Consider the following 19,873-nt stretch of genomic DNA (forward strand, 5'->3'; position numbering starts at 1 on the left):
CACTGGATAGGAGGTCCCTGAGGGGGGTCTCCAGGGAGTACCCACTGCCCCGGGACCTCTAGAGTGCCAGAAGCACCCTGCGCGCTCGGCTGGCCAGGACACAGCAGGGCTGGGGCGGGACCACGCTGAGCTGGAGACTCGTCCCCCCCACCCCCCCACCCTGCATGTCCAGGAACTGTCCACGTCACACCTGGGGGTGCGAGGGGCTTAAAGAGCAGCTTCTGGAGGTGTGGGCAGTTAGTGTGACTCGTGTGTGTGTGTGTGTGTGTATGTGTGCATGCGCGCGTGCGGGGGTAGGGCAGGCCTGAATGTCATGTTGCACACGTGGTGTGCATGTGGGGGTAGGGCAGGTGTACATGTGTGTGCACACGTGGTGTGCATGTGGGGGTAGGGCAGGTATGTGTGTGTGTAAGGTATGAGTGTGTGTGTAAGGTATGTGGGTGTGTGTGTATACGCTCATTTGTGAGCTTTTCCCAGCTGTTGTCAGCAGGCCCCACCCTTGCCTGAGCCGCTGGTCCCGCCCCCTCCCCAGGCTCACTGGGACACTCCAGGACCCCCGGGGGCCTCGCCCTCTGCCCCTCACCCCTGCGGGCTCTCTCTTTCCCTGGGTAGCACCGCCCCTGCTCTTGGCCCCTGTGTGGAGGGGGGGGCACCCTGGTCCCTGTCCAGCGGGGGTGTGGGGAGGCCCTGCCCTGCTGTTCCCATCCTCTGCCCACCTGAGACGTGTCCGGGCCTGGGGGCGATGGCTGCCGCCACCCCAGGACTCTGTGTGGCCAGTGGGGCCAGCAGCCTCCGTGACCCCCCCTTCCTGCGTGTCCCCCTTCCTCCAGGCTGCTCCCAGCCAGCAGCCTGGGTCACCCCAGTGTCCTTGCCCCGTGTGGTGGCCCGGATCCTGCATGCCATGCCGGTGGCCGCCTGTCACCTCCGCAAGGGAGGGCGGCCTCGGGGCTTCCTTCCTTGCCTGATGACCCCAGCTCCTTCCTTCAGGCCCCAGCACTCAGCAGGCCTGGAGGAATGGGGGACGCCTCTGTGCGGGGGGACACCTCAGTGCTGGACTGTGGCTCCTGGTACACCTGCACAGATGGTGGCAGGAGGCTGGCGGGGGGGTCCCAAGGGTAGCCCCCATCTTCAAGATTCCTTCCTTTGCACACACACACACACATGCACGCACGCACACAGGCACGCATGCACACAGCAGCCCCATGGAAGTGCAGCACACAGTAGGGCTGGCCTGCAGGCCCACCGTCCACCGCCGTCCACTGCCTAGGGGAGGACAGGACGGGTCCCCAGTGCACTGCCCTTCCCCAGCCATGTGTGCGGGGCTGGGCGGGGTTCTGCTGACCACGGACCCCGCGGAGCTCCAGGCCTCACAGATGGGGGCCCCTCCCTTGGAGGGGGAAGTGTGCCAAGGGGGGGGCAGGGGAGAAGGGAGGGCGGTTCTGCCTGCCTCCTGGGTCCCCTGCTGGCTGGAAATTCCAGAATGGGATGAAAAGTTGGACGATGCCCAGCCCTCAATCCGCTGCTCTCCTGGGACCTGCTGCATGTGGTCGCGACACTGCAAAGCCTCCTGCCAGGACGCCCCTTGACTTTTCATTTTGGGTTTTTTTTGTTGTCGTTGTTTATTTTTTGTGTCTTCGTTTTTTGTTTCTGGGCTTGAACTCAAGGCCTGGGCGCTGTCCCTGAGCTGCTTTTGCTCAAGGCTAGCGCTCTGCCACTTGAGCCACAGCGCCACTACCAGCGTTTTGGTGGTTAATGGGAGGGAGTCTCATGAGCTTTCCCACCCGGGGCTGGCTTCAGCTCTCCTAGGATTGTCAGCCTGCAAGCTTACATAGGGGCGGTCACTGGAGAACCTGATTTGTTTGGAGTTGTTTGGGTTGGGGGATGGGACAATTCTCCCTAATCCCAATAAAAACTCAAATGGAGCCTGGCACTGGTGGCTGAATCCTAGCTAGTCGGGAGGCTGAGATCTGAGGATCATGGTTCAAAGCCAGCCCAGGCAGGAAAGTCTGTGAGGCTCTTATCTCTAATAAACCGTTAAGAAACCAGAAGTGGAGCTGTGGCTCAAGTGGTAGAGTGCTAGCCTTGACCTGAAGAGCTGAGGGGCAGCGCCCAGGCCCAGAGTCTGAGCCCCACGACCGACAAAAAAAAACCTCCAATCATGGGACCTTGGGCGGCTCTGACTCCCACTCCCTTGTTGGTCTTGCGCTGGGGATTGGAGCAGCCTGGCTGCCACGGCGGCCCTGTGTTACCTTAGCCAAGTCACCCCACCTCTCTGGGCCACGTTTGTGTGTAAAATTGGGAGCATTATTCTAGAAAATTCAGTGAGCTTCGGGAGGACAGTGGGTCCCAGGAGCACTTTCTGCATGCACTGGTTATTTTCCCGCCGTCTCAGCAGACCTCTCTCCGGGCTCTGGGCAGTGTCATCCCTGCCATCCCTGCCCCAGGAGTGCCCCGGGAGCCCTGCCAGCCACAGACAGGAGTGCCAGGGTTCAGCTGTCCCCACAGCCAAGGCCCTCCCTCGTGTCTTCATGCGGTCTCCTCCCTCCTCCCACGCCAGGAGGAATCCCCCAGAGGTGCAGCCTGGGAGGGACTCTGCTTGGGCAAGTTCTCTGGCTGCTTCCTGGAAGTCCTGCCATTCAGGGAAGTGCCCGGGGAGGCCTGAGCCGATGCTGCCTCCAGGAAGCCCTCCTGGGCTGCACCTCGGGAGCATCAGGCTCACCATGGCCAGCCACAGCCCAGCCTCCTCACATACTCATCTTCATAAAGGGCCGTGGGAGGCTCCCCGCGAGGCCCAGAGGGCCTGCCTCGGGCCTCAGCTTCCACATCTGCCAAACACACAGAGAAAGGGTCTGGGTCTATGGCCAGGGTCCGTCGTGGGAAGGGGTGCTGTCCACCCACCCAGCGTCTCCTCCGGTTCACACACTCCGGTCCCACCTTTGCAGAAGGCCGTGTCCTGAGCACGGCACCTGGCCAGCTGCCCTGGTCATTATCCCATAACCCCAGGAGGTCAGCAGATTCCAGTCAAAGCCTGTCACAGCTGTGCACAGCCCAGAGCTGATCCCTCCCCTCCCCTCCTGTCTCAGACCCTCAGTTTCCATACCTGTCCATAGGGTACCCAATGACTCAGCCCAGGAGTCAGGAGTAGTCAGGAGAGGAGACCGCAAGGGTCCCCTGGGGGGGGGGGGGGGGGGAATGGCCTGGGAATGGAAAGGAAGAGGCGGGGCTCTGGCAGTGAGAAGTGCAAGTCATCGCACAGAGGGAAGTGGGTCTGGTGACAGGAGGGGCGTGGGGAGTCCCAAGCCCTCACCTTCTCCTCCCAGGGGTCCCCCCACAGGCAGCACCCCCAGTGGACAGAGACTGGCAGCCCAGCCTTCTGGCACATCTGCAGCGGCCAGGCCCACCCACTCACCCTGCCTCCAGGACTGTCCATCCAGCTGCCACAGCCGGGCGCTGCCCCTGCCCTGGGCGCTGCTGCAGGAAGCGGCCCGGCTCAGCTGTCTTCTGCGTCGCCCCACAGGGAAGGGCGGGGAACTGGAAAAGACTGGGACTTTTTTTTCAATGGTAGAAAATGAGTGGAGGGCGCCTCCCGGTTCTCTCTGCGCACTCCAGTGTCCTTGTGTCTGACTTGAATACATCAAGCTGCATCTCAAGCATGAGCAACAGTGGAAGAGACACAATATGGCACAGTGCAGGTCCACTTCTGACTAGGACATGCCTGGACCTATCTGGGCCTCAGTTTCCTCTTCTGGGAAAAGGTGGTGACAAAACAGTACCCACTTCATCTGGTGTGTGAGAAAATCACTTCCTGCTGGCCTAGCAAAGCCTGGCCCTTGTGGAGGCCAACAAAAGTCAGGGAAAAGCCCGGTGCTGGTGGCTCACGCCTGTAATCCTAGCTACTCAGGAGGCTGAGATCTGAGCATCACCGTTCAAAGCCAGCCCAGGCAAGGCTTATCCACAATAAACTACTCAGAAAAGGCTGGAAGTGATGCTGTGGCTCAAGTGGTAGAGTGCTAGCCTTCAGCACAAAGAGGCTCAGGGACAGTGTCCAGGCTCTGAGTTCAAGCCCCAGGACTGCCCCCTTCCCTCCCCCCCAAAAAGCCAGGGGAAGCAAAGACATGAGCAGATAGCTGCACGCTGCACTCCCAGAATCCCTGTGCTTGTTTTAGTGGTACTGGAGTTTGAACTTGGGGCCTTTACCTGCTGGGCAGGTGACAGGTGTACCATCAAGTCACACCTCATCCTTTTCCCCTCCTGGTTACTTTGAGGTGGGGTCTTGCTTTTGTCTGGGTTCTACACCCAGACCCAGCCCTCCTATTTTCCAGGTTGTGTGTGTGTGTGGTGTGTTTTGCCGTAGCTGGGTGACAGACGTGCTCCACCATACCCAGCTTCTTCCACTGAGATGAAGTTTGAACTTTCATGCTAGCCTGCCCTAGAACCTCAGTTCTCTAGGTCCCAGTCTCCTGTCTAGTTGTAATGACAAGTTGGAAGGGGTCTTACACACTTTTCTGTGTGGGCTGGCCTTGAGCCACAGTCCTCCTGATCTTGGACTCCTGAGGTACAGTTAACCACTGTAGCTGTCTGTACTATTGCTATTCACAACAGCCCAAAGCAGGAAGCAATACCAGAGCCCACAGAAGAAGAAATAAATAAACAACTTGTCTGTGCATACAGGAGAATATAACTCAGACTTAAGCAGGAATCTCAGACCCATGCTACAAGATGGCTAAACCTTGAAGAGACTGCACTAAAGTAAGCCAGTCACCGTATCACTCTGCCCACAGCTGACTGGGGGTGGCCAGGAACTGGGGGGAAAGGAATGGGGTGTTCCTGAATAATGGGATAGAGTTTCAGTTTTGCAAGGGGCAGAAAGTTTCATGGGTGGCTGGTGGTAATGGTTGGTGGGTGCTGATGAACAATTCAGATATACTTAATGCTTCTGACTAGTGCACTTCAAGTGGGAAATTCCATGTCAAATATGTCTTTACCACAATTAAAACACAGGTGGTACACACCTGTAATTCCAGCACTTGGGCAGTGAAAGGAAGAGGATCTCAAGTTTAAGGCCAGGCTAGACTATAGAGCAATACCCCGTCTCAAACAAACAAAAGCCCCAAACATTAACTTGGTAGTCATCCCATGCCCTTGTGTCCTGGGCCTCTCCCAAGCCCTGGGTTGCGTGCAAGTAGACTGTGGCTGGTGGCCAGCTGCTGGCCTCCAGGACTTCTGGGCTGGGCCGGTGGGCTGTGTCCAGCCCGCTGCCCCCTCAGGCCCTGGAGCCGGGGGAGGGATGCAGCAGCTCCTGTGAGTGGCTCCAGATGTTCGCCTTCTGCGGGGTGGGGGAAGGAGAAGGCAGGGGAGGGGGAGAGGGAGGGGAGGCCTCCCAGGAATGGCTGAGGGGTTCCATGGCTCCAGCCCTGCTGCCTGCACTGATGGCCGCCTCGCCTCCACAGCGCCCCATCTCCCATCTTCAGGTTCCTCTGGGGCTGGAGATTTCACAGGGACCTTTGACCCTGATGCCCGCTCTCAAAGAAGGGAAGTGCAGCAGCTCTGACCCCGTGTCCCCGGGACGGGCTGTGGCCGGCGCCTGCCCAGCCCCCTCATGATGCTGTTCTGCACACAGGTAGGGTCTCAAGGGCCCACGTGCACACACGTGAGCAGAAATACATGTCTGCCTGCACATGTGCACAAACATGAACCTCACACATTTATGTAGACACGTGAGCACACGCACACACAAGCTGCAGAGCTCTTCAGGAATTTCCCAATTTGGCCCTGGGGTGTGTGTGTTTGTGTGTATGTGTGTGTCTGTCTCTCTGTGTGTATCTCTGTGTGTATGTGTGTATCTGTATGTCTGTGTGTCTCTGTGTGTGTCTGTATGTGTATCTGTATGTGTGTCTCTGTGTGTGTGTCTGTATGTGTGTCTGTCTCTATGTGTCTCTGTGTGTCTGTTTGTGTGTCTGTATGTGTATCTGTATGTGTGTCTGTGTCTCTGTGTGTGTCTGTCTCTGTGTGTCTGTGTGTGTGTGTCTGTGTGTGTGTGTCTGTATGTGTATCTGTCTGTCTGTGTGTGTCTATGTGTGTGTGTGTGAAATGGAGGCCGGGCTGGTTGCACAATCGGCCTCAGCCCCAGCGGAGGAGGCTGCGGCCAGGCCTGCCCTCCCCACCCGGCCGCTCCCCGCACCCTGACCAGGGCTGGGCTCGGCATGTCCCTGACCTGGGGGCTTGGGCGGCCGGAGGGGCAGCCGGAAGCGGGGGTCTTCAGGGCCCCAGGGCAGGGGGCCTCGCAGACACGACCCGGACCGAGGAAGAGGAAGCCCCGGCCCCGTCCTGCGGAGCCCAGGCTGGGGGGCGGACAAAGCGTGGGCGGAGCCGAGCTGGGGGGGCGGAAATTCCTGGTGACCGACCCCCCTCCCCCGCGGGTTCCCAGCTGGTAGGGGAGGGGCCGGCACCCCATCCCCGCCTGGACGGAGGGGGGAGGAGGGGCCGGGGGAGAGGTGGGAGAGGGGAGGGGGTCGACGCCCCAGGCCCAGCCCGCAGGCCCTGCGCAGAGGGGGGAGGGTCCCCGGGCTGCGTGCGGCCACCCCACCGCCCCTCGCCCCGAGGGGCCCTGCAGGAGCCCGCCCGCCCCACGGGCCTGTGCGGCCGCCGCTGTGCCCCAGGAGCATCCCGGGCCCTGGGCCGGCGAGGGCGGGGGTCCCCGAGGGCGGGGACGGGCTCCTTGAGGGCAGGGGGTCCCCGAGGGCGGGGGTCCCCGAGGGCAGGGGGTCCCCGAGGGCGGGGGTCCCCGAGGGCGGGGACGGGCTCCTTGAGGGCAGGGGGTCCCCGAGGGCGGGGGTCCCCGAGGGCAGGGGGTCCCCGAGGGCAGGGGGTGCCCGAGGGCGGGGACGGGCTCCTTGAGGGCAGGGGGTCCCCGAGGGCGGGGGGTGCCCGAGGGCGGGGACGGGCGGGCTCCCCGGGTGGAGGCGGGCGGCTCCCCGAGAGCTGGGGTCTCCCCAAGCGGGGATCTCTCCGAGGTCAGAGGGCTCCCCGAGGTCAGGGGGTCCCCGAGGGCGGGGGCGGGCGGCTCCCCGGCCCCGGCTGTGACGCGGCCGTGGCCTTGGCAGCCGGTCGGGCCGGTGTGGACAATGGCCGGCCGGCGGGGGGACGGCGCCCGCCCGGGCCGCCGGGCTCCGCCCGCGGGTTTTCCGCGCTGACCGCGGCGGGCGGGGCGGGCGGGCGGGGGCGGGGCCTGCGGCTATTTCAGGCCGGGCCCAGCGGGGCCGGGGCAGCGGCGTCCGACCGGACACGGTGAGTGACCTGGGGCCGCCGCGCGCCCGCCTGCGTCCGGGCCGCTTCCCGCGGAGCGGCCTGGGGCGCCTGGCGGCCGACGGAGGGACCGACGGGACGGGACGGAGGGACCGACGGGACGGGACGGAGGGACCGACGGGACGGGACGGGACCCTCCGAGCGGCCTGGCCCCCGCGGCCCCGCCAATGCCGGGGCTCCGCGCGCGAAGGGGGGGGGGGCTGCGGCTCGGGCTCCAGCCGGGGAAGGGAGGGGCGGGACCGGGCCGGGGTCGTCGTCTGGGGCCCGGATGTGCCACCCCTGTCACCGGGACCGGGCCGGGGTCGTCGTCTGGGGCCCGGATGTGCGCGGGAGCACGCGTGTGTCCCCAGCAGCGCCACTGGCGGGCCGCGGCCCGGCCGGGAAGGGGCTGGCTTTCCCCGGCCGCCTGGGGGCCGTCCTTGCCGCTGTCCTGAGCAGTCCTGAGAGATGGGGGTCTCCACATTTTACAGAGAGGAAACTGAGGCCCATGAAAGAAGGGGGGCAGTCTAGTCCAGTCCTCACGCTGGCATGAGGGGAGAGGTGCAGAGCGGGACAGGCCCGGGGCCCCCGGAGCTGGCCCGGCCCAGCACGTGTGCACCCCGAAGCCGCGTGAGAGCTGGGGAGGGACGCGGGCAGCGGCGCTGGCCACCCCTCCCAGCCCAGGAGGAGGACCGAGGGACAGGGCACCTGGGATGGAGCAGGCAGCTCCCCTGCCAGACAGCTCCTATCGATGCTTGGCGCGCAGATGGGGTAGGATGGACGGGCCGGGAGGGTGGAATTCGGAGGCCCGGCCTGGTGGGCCTTGGCTCTGCCTTCCTGGTCCGGGGGTGGAATTCTCAGCCTGAATGAGGCTGGGAGGCAGCTGAGATCCGCGAGTGCAGGGCTCGGTGCTGGAAATTGGAGGTTGTTGGGGGAGGAACCCTAGCTTCCCCTGTCCAAACCCCAGGGTGTGGGACACGCTGCTCAGAGGCTGGGCCCAGGCAGCTGCGCCGCCAGAAGCGAAAGGGGCTGTGGGGAGAAGGCCTAAGCCCAGCCCTGTGCAGCCGCGTTCTGTAGACCTCCTTCCCAGCGAGCCCTTGCCTGCCTCGCGGCCGCAAGTCATCTTGATAAGCAGGAGATTCCGCTTGTGTGTTTATTCTCCAGAGAGGTTCGGGCAGGTGGCACCATGGCTACAGGTTATGGCAGTTACCGGCAGGTCAGGCAGGGCCGTGGCGACGGCTCATGCCAGCTTACCGCACCTCTGGTTTGGCTGTGCTCCCCTCCCTCGGCCCTGCCTCTCTGGATGGGGTGACAAGAAAAGCTAGACATAGGAGCCGCATTTCCTGACTTCCAAGAGCCAGCTGCGGAACACAGGGATATTTGAAGTGAAATGACACCCTTTCCGTTTGGGAGGGAAGAGATGGGATGGGCACCCAGGAAGGGTGTAGAAACCCGGAGCGCTTGTGAAGATGACGTCACCGGGTTTGGGAGCAGGGCAGGGTAGGGTGGGAGGCGGGAAGCCTGGGTTCCACAACACTGCCGCTGGGTGACCACACGCAGCACCCAGCCTTGCTGAGCCCTCTGTCACCGTGAGAGGCTCTCTGAGGGGGAGCCCGGAGAGGCTCCCCCTGTCTGCCTCACTGTCTGAGGGGATCCATGCCTTCTTTGGCAGACTGGGGTTTGGTTTTAGGGCCCAGCACTTGAAGCCCTATGTTTTCTGCTAACCTGACCTCTGAGACCAGCATGGGGTCAGGCTCTGCTCTCTCTGTAGCCCCAGTAAGAGCAGCTGTGTTTCTGTTCATGGCAACTTTCATGATCTGAAAGCCAAGTAAGAACTGCAGGGAGGCTCTGTGCCGGGCTGGGCTGAGCTGGGCAGGAGGTGTGGGTGCTGGCTGGAGGTCTGTGGACACATGACCGGGCTCTATCTTTCTGAGCCTCTGTTCTTGCTCCATCCAAAGAGACAGCAGCATGAACTCTGCCTCTTCCCTAGAGCCTGGAGGGATGAGGGAGAAGAACAGAGAAGGCCCCTCCTGTGCAGGGAAGCTTGGGGTTCCCAGCCTCTTCCCTGCTGCATGTGAACTTCTGTGAGGGGCCATGGAACGCGGGAAGAGGAGGTGTTCGTGTGCAGCGTCTGTGGCCAGGGAAGGGGTGCGTGCTGGGTTCTCATCCGGCCACAGAAATGGCCTGGGGCCCTGGTAGTTAGTTGTACGGTGAAATCAGATCAAGCGCTCAGTGCTGCCACCCAGCTATGCCCTGGGGCCGGGAGTCTGTACCGCTGTGACTAGCGCAGATCTCCTTCATTCCACACCCCAAACCTGCAGGTCTGAGCCTGGGTGATGCTGAAGATGATGACCTTCTTCCAGGGCCTTGTGCCAGAGACTCTCGGCACCCCTGGAGACCGCGCCAAACCGCAGTCTTCGTCGGAGTCCGAGGCCTCCATGTCAGAGGCGTCCTCGGAAGATCTGACCCCGGCCCCGGAGGCCGGGGCGGCCCCCGACGGGGAGGCGGAAGGGGCTGCCAAGAAGAAGTCAAAAGGACTGGCCAACATGTTCAGCGTCTTCACCAAGGGGAGGAAGAAGAAGAAGAAGAGGGAGGAGAGTCAGCCTAGCCCCGCAGAGCCGGAGAACGAGCCCAAGCCGGAGCCAGAGCTGGACGGCCCACTGCCCACAGGTAGCCGGGGTCCGCGGGAGGGCGGGGCCGGCGGGGCCCACGGGTGGGCGGGGCCTTCGGGGCGGGGTCCGCGAGAGGGCGGGGCCGGCGGGGCCCACGGGTGGGCGGGGCCTTCGGGGGTCCACGGGTGGGCGGAGCCTTCAGGGCGGGGTCCGTGGGAGGGCGGGGCCTTCGGGGCGGGGTCCGCAGGTGGGCGGGGCCGGCGGGTCGCGGGGTGGGGGCCCCGGGGGCGGCTGCCCGGGCCGCGGTTCTGTCGGGGTAGCTCGCGTCCGTGCCCGGGCGGGGCGGGGAGGGAAAGCGGCCGTTCGCGCAGGACGGTGTGGGCCGAGGGGCCGGTGCTCGTGCCCCGCGGCGGGGCCGGGGCGCGGGTTCCTGACGCGGGTCTCTGGCGCAGTGGAGGAGCTGAAGGAGGCGCTGGAGAGCGGGCGGCTGGAGGCGGCGCGGCCGCTGCTGGCGCTGGAGCGGGAGCTGGAGGCGGCGGCGGCGGCGGGCGCGAGCGAGACGGAGCTGGTGCTGCGGCAGAGCAAGGTGGAGGCGCTGTACGCGCTGCTGCGGCCGCAGGTGCTGGGCGTGCTGCGGCGGCCCCTGGAGGCGGCGCCGGGCCGGCTGCGCCAGGCGCTGGCGGTGCTGCAGGAGCAGGAGCGCGAGGACCGGCGCGCGGCGGCGGCGGGGCCCGGGGCGGCGGCGCTGGCGCCCGCGCGGCCGCGGCGCTGGCTGCAGCTGTGGCGCGGCGCGGTGGCCGAGGCGGCGGCCGAGCGCATGGCGCGGCCGGCCGCGGGCGCCGCGGGCGCCGCGGGCCGCTCGGAGGCCGAGAGCGCCTTCCTGCGCATGGGCCGCACCATGAAGGAGGACCTGGGCGCCGTGGTGGAGCGGCTCAAGCCGCTCTTCCCCGCCGAGTTCGACGTGGTGGCCACCTACGCCCGCAGCTACCACCAGCTCTTCGCGGCGCACGCGGGCGCCCTGGCGCAGTTCGAGCTGTGCGAGCGCGACACCTACCTGCTGCTGCTCTGGGCGCAGAACTTGTACCCCAAGTGAGGGCGGCGCTGGCGGGGTGCTGGGGCGGGGGGGGGGGGCATCGAGCGCACGGCCGAGGGCGCCTTAGGACTGGACTCAAAGGAGCCAGGTCTGGGCAGGAGGACAGAGCCAGACGCTCGGCTAAATGGATGTGGGGTCTCAGGGGATGGGTAGGCAGGGCGCGCTGGGCAGCTTCGGGGCATGGGATGCCACGCGTGGGGCTGCTGTCAGGGCATCCGCCAGTAACAGGACAGGCAGGGGTTACCAGGAGTCAGCCGGGGTTGAGTGGGGTCAGCAGGGGTTGAGAGGGGTCAGCGTCTTCTTGGGACAGGCCTGCTGTGCAGGGTCACCTGTGGTGAGCGCCATGTAGGGCCTGCGTGCCAAGAGCAGGAGCTCCTCCGCTGAGAGCCTCTGTGGCAGGAGAGGCAGCTGGTACCCAGCACTTTAACCCCATCCTCTGATTGGCTCCAATTCCATTCACTCAAGCTTGGGGGAAGGGGCTTGAGTTGCAGGTGGAACTGTCCAGGCCATGCAGGTGCTCAGCCCCTGCTATCTCCCCACCCTGACCTAAGTCTCAAGTGGAAGGAAGGAAGGAAGGCGGAAGTGACAGGGGCAGTGTCTGCGGGTCTTCGGGACCTTCTGGTGGCCATGGGCTCTGCTGGTGGGGAGGGCCAGGTTCTGGTAGAAGAGCCAGGGAAAGAGTGCTGCGGGGTAGGGGTAGGTGAGGGGCCAGCGGGGCCAAGGGAAACAGGCACAGGGCCTGGAGCTGCTAGATCTTTATCTAGATCCTTGTCCAGTTCCTGCCGGCTTCTGACTCACCCGGAAATGCTGGGGCCAGCCTGGTCCTGCCATGTGTGGGCTGGGCCCAGCCCCAGTGACAGAGCCAAGAGGGACACTAAGCCAGCCAGGGCATCGGGTGTAAGGAGACATTATTGGGGTCCATGTGGCCCAAAGTGTGGGCAGTAGAGGGGCCACTTCACAGAGCCTGGGTGAGGGGTACGGAGAGGCCGTTCTGAAACCTCCAGGCAGACAAAGAACCTTTAGGATGCCAGGACTGGGCAGGTCTCCTGGGAGGCCCGGCACCCGGTGGAAGTACAACAGTGCTCCAGAGGGCCAGCCACTCCACGGCAGTCCTTCCTGGGGTCTCCCCCTCAGTGTCCGCTCTGGGGAGCAGTGGGATGGGCTCGGGGGTCAGGAGTTGGGCTTTGTCCTTGTGAGCAGTCTTTGTGGGATCAGTCTGGAAAGGAGACTGTGGGTGATGGGGTACAGTTGGTGGAGGCTGGCAGCAGGGAGGCCAGGGGAGGGGTCCCGCAAAGGGCCGGGGGGGGGGGGGAAGGGCTGGTAGGACACAGGCCAGGGCAGCCTCTAGATGGATGGATTTGGGGGTCTTTCAGAGCAGGCATGGTTTTGGGCCTTAAATCCGCCCGGTAGCTGAGGGCCCATCCTTGGACATGGGAGCGGGGAGGGGAGAGGCTAAGAGTGTGAGGGTCTGCGTCTCCTGCTGAGACACACAGCCCCCCTGTCAGCTCCCCCCTCACCCCCCCCCCGCTTCTTTCCCACAGTGAAATCCTCAACAGCCCCAAGCTGGCGGGGGAGCTGCAAGGCGTGGGTCTGGGGGGCCTCCTAAGCACCCAGCAGATCAGACTGCTGGAGAACACGTTCCTGTCCAATGAGGTGGTGAGTCCCGCGCTGGGGGCAGGGCTGGGGAGGGCGGGGCCCCAGCAGGGAGCACGCCAGGTACTTCCAGGTGAGCAGGGCGGCAGGCCTGTGGCATGATGACTGCCCTTCCCCTCCAGGCCAACATGAGAGAGCTGATGACCCGAGCCTTGAACCTGGAGTCCCAGCGCTGGGCCCAAGATGTGGCCCCCCAGAGGCTGGACGGCCACTGCCACAGCGAGCTGGCCATAGATATCATTCAGGTACTGTGAACTGCCCTCTCAGGCGCAGGGTAAGCAGGGATGGCTGTGCATGCCCAGGTGGAGCCTGTGTCCACTCACACCCCGGGATGTGTCCGTGTCCACTCATGCCCTGGGGAGCGCTCCCTCCTTGCCAGGCCAAAGCCCAGGCCGGCGCCTGCTTGACTCCCCCTCTCCCCCCACAGATCATCTCCCAAGGTCAGACCAAGGCCGGGTCCATCACCCCCGCCCTGGCCACGCAGGTATCCCACATGCTGCTGGTGGAGCTGCTTGGGCTCCTGAGGAGGTGCGTGTGTCCCTGGGGCTCAGGGGGCTCCTGAGGAGGTGCGTGTGTCCCTGGGGCTCAGGGGGCTCCTGAGGAGGTGCGTGTGTCCCTGGGGCTCAGGGGGCTCCTGAGGAGGTGCGCGTGTCCGTGGGGCTCAGGGGGCTCCTGAGGAGGTGCGTGTGTCCCTGGGGCTCAGGGGGCTCCTGAGGAGGTGCGCGTGTCCGTGGGGCTCAGGGGGCTCCTGAGGAGGTGCGTGTGTCCCTGGGGCTCAGGGGGCTCCTGAGGAGGTGCGCGTGTCCGTGGGGCTCAGGGGGCTCCTGAGGAGGTGCGCGTGTCCCTGGGGCACAGGAGGGGCTCTGAAAGGGGCGTCTGCACAGGCTCAGGAGGGCCCTGCGGGACCTCTGTACTCATGGTCCTCCCTGAGTCTTAGGCAGGGTGGGGATTCCAGTAACATCAGCCCTGACCTTCGCTGCCATTCAGAGCCACCAGTCCCCCGCCCCTCCCCGCTGCTCCTGTCACAGGGTGTGGTAGCCTCCCACTATGGGAGTGAGCACGAGGCCTCGGCCTCCACCCCACCCCATCCACAAAGCTCTGCACAGAGGAGCAGTCTGCTTCAGAGAGGATGTGCCCCGGGACTGGAGCCCTGCCACCTCCCTTTCCAACCCGGCATTAACTGATTGTTCCCAGCTCTGAAGCCACCTACAGCACTTCCTGAAGAGACAGGGGGGACCAGGGAAGGGGAGGGGCCTTGCAGGAGGAGTGAGGACCCCAGAGTTGGACAGCACCTTCCTAAGAGGCCTTAGCGTGTGCGGCCAGTGGCACGGTCTCTAGGGGCCTTCCCCGGGCCACGGAGAGACAAGCAGATGGAGCATCCAGAGGCCCTGCGCACGCGCATCCTCAAGTGTCCCTTCTGGTTTTGCCAGCTACCAGTGCGCCTTTGATGAGTTTCTGGAGAGAGGCAGACAGCTGAGACACTACAGGGCCAATGTCATGGCCAACATCAACAACTGCCTGTCTTTCCGGTGAGGGGCTGGGGGGGCTTGCCTGGGGGAGAGACGGGGAGGGAGGGGAGGAAGGGAGGCTTTCGCAAAGACACGAAATTAAAGTGAGCAGGATCTGCCCCAGAGTGATTTGTACCGCTGGAGGAGCCCGCGTGGCCAGCCATCTGCGGGCTACTCACGGTGAGGGGATGTACAAGGCCACCTAGGGGTGGAGCGCCGGCCGTGGGCGCTGCTGCGGGCATGTGCTTGTGTAGGGCGGGTGCTGGAGCACTGGCCTTGATCCCACAGGGAATGGGGGATCCTTGCAGGCAGGAAGGTTACACCGGCTCGCTGACCGAGGTCAGAGGCCGGGCAGGCTGCTCTGACCTTCCTGTCCCCACTGCACAGGACATCCATGGAATCCATGGAGCAGAACCAGCAGATACCACAGAATCTCCTAGGCCACCTGCTGACCCCCCTAACTGAGCTCAAGGCTCGTGGCTTCCACACCCTGCTCCAGAGCCTGTTCACGGACCTGAAGGTAGCAGAGCCTCTCACCCTCAGCTTGGCACAAGAGGGAGGCCCAGGCAGGGGAGGCCCAGGAGCCATGCCCCTAGGTGGCCAGAGCTGCCTGGCCCTGTGGGAGGCACTGGTGGTCAGGCGCGGTGGTGCTGGGGCGCGTGGGCAGCGTGGGTGAGCCGGGGCGCGTGGGCAGTGGTCTCCGGAGGGCTCTTTACCGCACCCTCCACCCACTCTTGTGGCTCGCTTGACCTGGAGAGGTCTCAGTGCCCCGTCCCCAACCACTGCCCTTGGTGCTCAGGGCCTTTGGCTGCTGGCTGTGTGTCCTGGGAGCCAAGAACTCTGCAGAGAGGAGGCCCGGGGTCCACAGAAAGGCAGAGGCAGGGTTTCCTGCCAGTGTCCGAGACAGGAGGCCAGGGCCAGCCGGGGATATTAAAGGCCCAAGCAGTGACCACGGGTGACATTCTCCGGGCTCCATGCCCAGCCAGGCGCAAGGCCTTGTTTATGTAGGAATTTATTTGTTTAAGGGGGAGGCGGTGGGAAAGGCCCGAGGCCTGCAGAGGGGCTGCCACGCCGCCAGGCCCCACGGCTCCGTGACCTTGGAGAAGAGTGCACAGACCCTGCTTCCACTTCCTGTCTGTGAGCTGGGACTTGGGCTCCATCCGGTTTCTGGGGGAGTCCTAAGCCCGCCAGGCACATGTGTGTGTGTGAGGCGCACGTGAGGCGTCTGCGCCTTCCTGACCCGCCCGTCCTGCCTCAGCCGCTCTTTAAGAGGTTCACGCAGACCCGCTGGGCGGCAGCTGCAGAGACCCTGGATGAGATCCTGGCCCTGGTGTCTCAGAGGCTGCCCGAGTTCTTGGAACTGCACGCCTGTTTCCGGGAGGTGAGAGGATTGGAGGGTGGGCCTGTGGGTGGCAGCGGCTCAGATACTTGTGCTGGCACAGGGCCGCCCCGCCCGTTCCTGTCTCTGCACCTAGCTGCCACTGCCGAGGTGACTCCGGACTCCCGGGCACGGGGCATCGAGAGCGGCCGGCTCACCCCACCCCTGCTCCCCACCCAGGAGCTCATGGAGGCCGTGCACTTAAACCTGGTGAAGGAATACATCATCCGCCTCAGCAAGCGGCGCCTGGTCCTCAAGACCGCAGAGCAGCAGCAGCAGCTGGCCAGGCACATCCTGGCCAACGCCAACGCCATCCAGCATTTCTGCACGCACAATGTGAGCCCACCCAGCTCCCGGGGGCCCTTGGGATGGTTTGCTGCTGCTGCTCGCCAAGCCCCCGGCCCCTCCAGACCTCCCTGAGCCCCCGCTCCACCCCCCCCCCAGCTTCCCTGGGAGCAGAGGCAGCCCTTCTCAACCAGCCCCATGCCTACAGGGGTCCCCCGCAACCTGGCTACACCCCGCCCTCCCCTCTCTCGCTGAGATCATCCGACTGCAGGACCCCAGCGCCATCAAGATCGAGGTGGCCACCTACGCCACCTGCTACCCTGACTTCAGGTGAGGAGGACTTGGCGCGGTCCTTCCCAGCCCCGCCGGAGCTGACATCAGCCCCTCAAGGCCCGACTGGCTCAGCTGCCAGTACCTCCTAGGGCGGCTGACGCGTGCTGGGTGCCGACCACGTGCCAGGCACTGTGCCAAGATCTTAGCCAGGAATCCATGCCCCTGGCCCCCAGTACAGCTCTGCAAGGGTGGCACTGTTCATCCACTCTACAGCGGAAGCCTGAAAGGATGCGTCCCGGGGGATGCAGCTGAGGAGAGCTCAGTGTGCTGTGCGCAGATCAGAGTGCTTGCACAGAGACTACAGAGGCCGTGCCTACCTTTCAGCTTATGGGTTTTTTGAGACTGGACCTGTGTCCTGGGCCCTGGGCCTTCTGTGGAGGCTCTGATGAGCCAGGTCCTCTGAGGTAGGAGGAGAAGTATGAACGGACAGCAACTGGGGTGGACCTCATCCATGCCTGTCCATTCATTCATTCATTCACCCACACAGGCACCCACACTGTCTACTCAACTACCCACCCACCATCCATCATCCATCCACCCATCCATCCATCCACCCATCATCCATCCATCCATCCACCTATCCACCATCATCCATCTACCCATCATTCACCCATCATCCATCCATCCGCCTATCCATCCATCCAGCCATCCATCCATCCACCCCTCATCCACCCATCATCCATCCATCATCCATCCAACTATCCACCCATCATCCATTTACCCATCCTCCACCCATCCTCCACCTATCTATCCACTCATCACCACCCATCATCTGTCTAGCCATCATCCATCCATCCTCCATCTATCCATCTATTCACATACCCATTTATCCTATTCATCCATCATCCATCCATCTATGCATCCATCATCTATCCAGCCATCCACCATCATCCAAAATCTATCCAGCCATCCACCATCATCCATCCATCCTCCATCTGTCAATCTGTCCCCATACCCACTTATCCTATTCATCAATCATCCATCCATCCATCCATCCATCCATCCATCCATCCATCCATCGTATCCATGCTTCTATCTATCCATTTGTCCACTGGTCTACTTTTCCATACATCTACCCACCTACCTACCTGTTCATCCCTCTACTACCTACCTACCTACCTGTTCATCCCATCAACAACTAGTATCTATCCTAGATCCCTGACTCTGTTCTAAGCCCTTGGGTACAGTGAAATACAAGACCAGGCCTCAGTCTTCCCCGGCATAGCCTATAGTCTGTTGAGGACCAGAGGCGAGGAGAAGGAATAAAGACAGTTTCAAGTTGGAGAGTTTAACCCAGATCTTGAATAGCTGGTGGAGTTTTTGACTTGAAAGCTGGAAAAGCCTTTGGGGAGAGGCAAGACCTAAAGGGTAGGAAGTAGCTGATCACCTTGAGGGCATGAGGAGGAAGGTTCTGGAAGAACAGAATGCTGGGCGCAGTGCAGTGGAAGAGGGGCCCCTCGGGCAGGGGTCCTGTGGTGGGTCTGGAGCCTGGAGAGCTGGGGATGCTGTGAGAGAGGGGCGTGGCTGACACTTGGCTGACAGAGCACTCTGCTTGCCAGCAAAGACCACCTGAGCGCCATCCTGGCCATCAAGGGGAACCTGTCCAGCAGCGACGTCAGGAGCATCCGGAACATTCTAGACATCAGCACAGGGGTGCAGGAGCCCTCCAGGTCCCTGTTTTCACTTATAAATGTTGGTTAGCATTTGCTGCGGTCTGACCTGCTTGTGAGGGACAGCGAGCATCGGGCACTGTCCCACCGGCTCCTCCGCTCTGCCCGCTCCTTCTGCCAGCTAGGCACTGGACTAGAACCCCGGCAGCTGGAAGTGGACAGACTCCAGTCCGCTGAGGGAAGCTGCAGATGGTGGCTAATGGTGTGTGCCCAAAAAGAAGGGAGCCGGGCAAGGAGAGCCCGGCTTCTCCAGTCTGTGTCCTAACCATGCGAGCAGCCCCTCCAGCTCTCCGGGGCTGGGGGCCGAGCCTCCTCCCTCCCAGCCACCACGAACTGGGCAGCAAGTCTAGACCTGAAGACTGAACCGGAAGGGAGTGGAAACGGTGGACTCTTCACTGGGATCCTGTGGTGAGCGGGAGCAGAGTCAGCGTCAGAGCCCACTTCTGGATTGTGCTGTGGTCCTGACAGGGCCATCTGTCTGTCTAGGCTCCGGCCTAGACTCTCTGCACTCTTCGAGGACTCTGGAGAGTGGACACAGGAGGCTGAGCGTCTACCGCAGCTTGGCGCAGGCCGCTAGGCGCCTGCGTGACTGAGGACGGGCTGGGCGGGGCGAGCTCTGGGTTCCTTCCCTGCTGCTGCTGTAGCACGTCTCCACGTGCTCGGTCTGGATTCTGACCACAGAAAATCAATTGTGGGAGGAGGCAGGATTTGGGGAGGCGCTTCCGGGCCTCCCACCCGCAGGGCCTGCGGCGCGGCGTGGCATCAGTCCTCTCCCACGCGCTGCCTCCCGCTCCAAAACCAAAGGCCCCCGTCGAGAACCTTCACCCGTCTCCGCTTTAAGGTCAGCTGTAAGCGACCTCCGTTCCCATCTTCTGTGTCACCAACAGTCACGCTGTCTAGAATTGGCACGAGAACACCGTGGGGCAGCCGTTCTGCTCGTCCCCCCCCCCCCCCCCATTCCTTCCACTCCAGCAAAGTCCAGTCTCCTGGTAGGCCTCTACCACCCCACGGGCCGGGCCTGACCCGGTCTCCATGGCCTCTCCAGTGCCCAGCGGTGGGTGAGAGCCGGCTCTCTGCATCTATCCCCCCTTCCCAGGTACTGTTTTAGAACACTGTGGGTGCACAAAGGTGTTTGTAGGAGTTAGCTCGTTTGATGTTAGTATTATTTTTATAGTACTGCTTTTGTACATGTGTACTATGCTCAGCGTCGTACGCTTTGGTATAAACGTGACTTTAAGAGTGGCTTTGAGTGGTCAGTTTTGGGAGCTGCAAGCCTGTGGTGGGATGAGGCATGTCTTTGGGGGCTTTCCCAGTCTGGGGTCTGGGCAAATCGCCGTCTTTCAGTCAGCTCTCTGGCGCCCCCTGCACTCCAGTCAGGAGAATGCCGGCCACTTCCCTGCGAGCTGGGGCCAGCATGGTGGGTGCCGTTGGGACGCTCCGATGAGGGCTGCAGGGGTGGGGAGTGGACTCCACCGTTCTAACTCCGTGCTTGGGCCCGGCGTGGACTCACAGTCGTAGAACTGACCGTGAAAACGGCCGCAGTGAACGGGAGCTCCCAGTGTGGTGGGGGGAGGGGGCAGGGGAGACCTCTGCACGCGAGTTCTGGCCCAGGATTAGGGGACAGAGCAAAGATCCTGGGGAGAGTGTGACAGCCGTTCCACAGAGCCCAGGGAAGGCTCCAAAAGGCAGCTGTCCATCGGGACCCAGGAAGCTGGAGAGGGGAGGAGGGAGGCCCTTTCTGGAGAGTTCCATGCCAGGGCTGATGGCGGCTGGGGGTGCTGGAGGTCTCGAGGCCTGGAGAATGTGGGACAGTGCCCCCACCCCACATGAGATACTTCCCCCCAAGAGCACGTGGAGAGCCGAGCGGCGATCACGCCGGCAGCTCTGCTGTGGCTCTGGGGAATTGGCTGGATCCCATGACTTGAGGGGCTGCCGCCTGGCCAGAGCAGACCTGCAGGAACTAGGAAAGAAGGGGTGGAGGATGCAGGAGGGTGGGGAGGGGAGGGAGGCCTGTCGGAGGGGGCCGGGCGAAGGGCTGAGGTGCAGACGGGCCAGAT

General features: G+C 63.3%; 2 protein-coding genes across 3 annotated transcripts; one reads left to right on the forward strand and one right to left on the reverse strand.

Annotated features, from left to right (window-relative positions):
• Positions 1-5,263: 5,263 nt before the first annotated feature.
• On the reverse strand, positions 5,264-9,086 carry LOC122122616 (basic proline-rich protein-like). The gene is made up of 4 exons (XM_042696895.1): positions 9,010-9,086; positions 6,631-7,584; positions 6,215-6,341; positions 5,264-5,326 (listed from the first exon to the last, which is right to left on the reverse strand). The coding sequence occupies exons 1-4, from the start codon at positions 9,084-9,086 to the stop codon at positions 5,264-5,266; spliced, it is 1,221 nt and encodes a 406-aa protein (XP_042552829.1).
• Positions 7,237-18,766, forward strand: Tnfaip2 (TNF alpha induced protein 2). 2 transcript variants are annotated; one of them, XM_042696902.1, is made up of 12 exons: positions 7,237-7,287; positions 9,606-9,954; positions 10,349-10,985; positions 12,531-12,645; positions 12,765-12,887; positions 13,070-13,170; positions 14,073-14,171; positions 14,538-14,670; positions 15,409-15,531; positions 15,709-15,864; positions 16,022-16,143; positions 17,706-18,766. In XM_042696902.1, exons 2-12 carry the CDS (start codon positions 9,621-9,623, stop codon positions 17,845-17,847), a joined length of 2,085 nt encoding a protein of 694 aa, XP_042552836.1. In that variant the 5' UTR covers positions 7,237-7,287; positions 9,606-9,620; the 3' UTR covers positions 17,848-18,766. The 2 variants fall into 2 exon arrangements, with proteins under 2 accessions (XP_042552836.1, XP_042552835.1); XM_042696901.1 differs by lacking the exon at positions 7,237-7,287 and adding an exon at positions 9,174-9,432.
• Positions 18,767-19,873: the final 1,107 nt, after the last annotated feature.

This window comes from Dipodomys spectabilis, unplaced genomic scaffold (assembly GCF_019054845.1).
Source record: "Dipodomys spectabilis isolate Male_0828 unplaced genomic scaffold, ASM1905484v1 ptg000212l, whole genome shotgun sequence".
Taxonomy (NCBI): Eukaryota; Metazoa; Chordata; class Mammalia; order Rodentia; family Heteromyidae; genus Dipodomys; species Dipodomys spectabilis.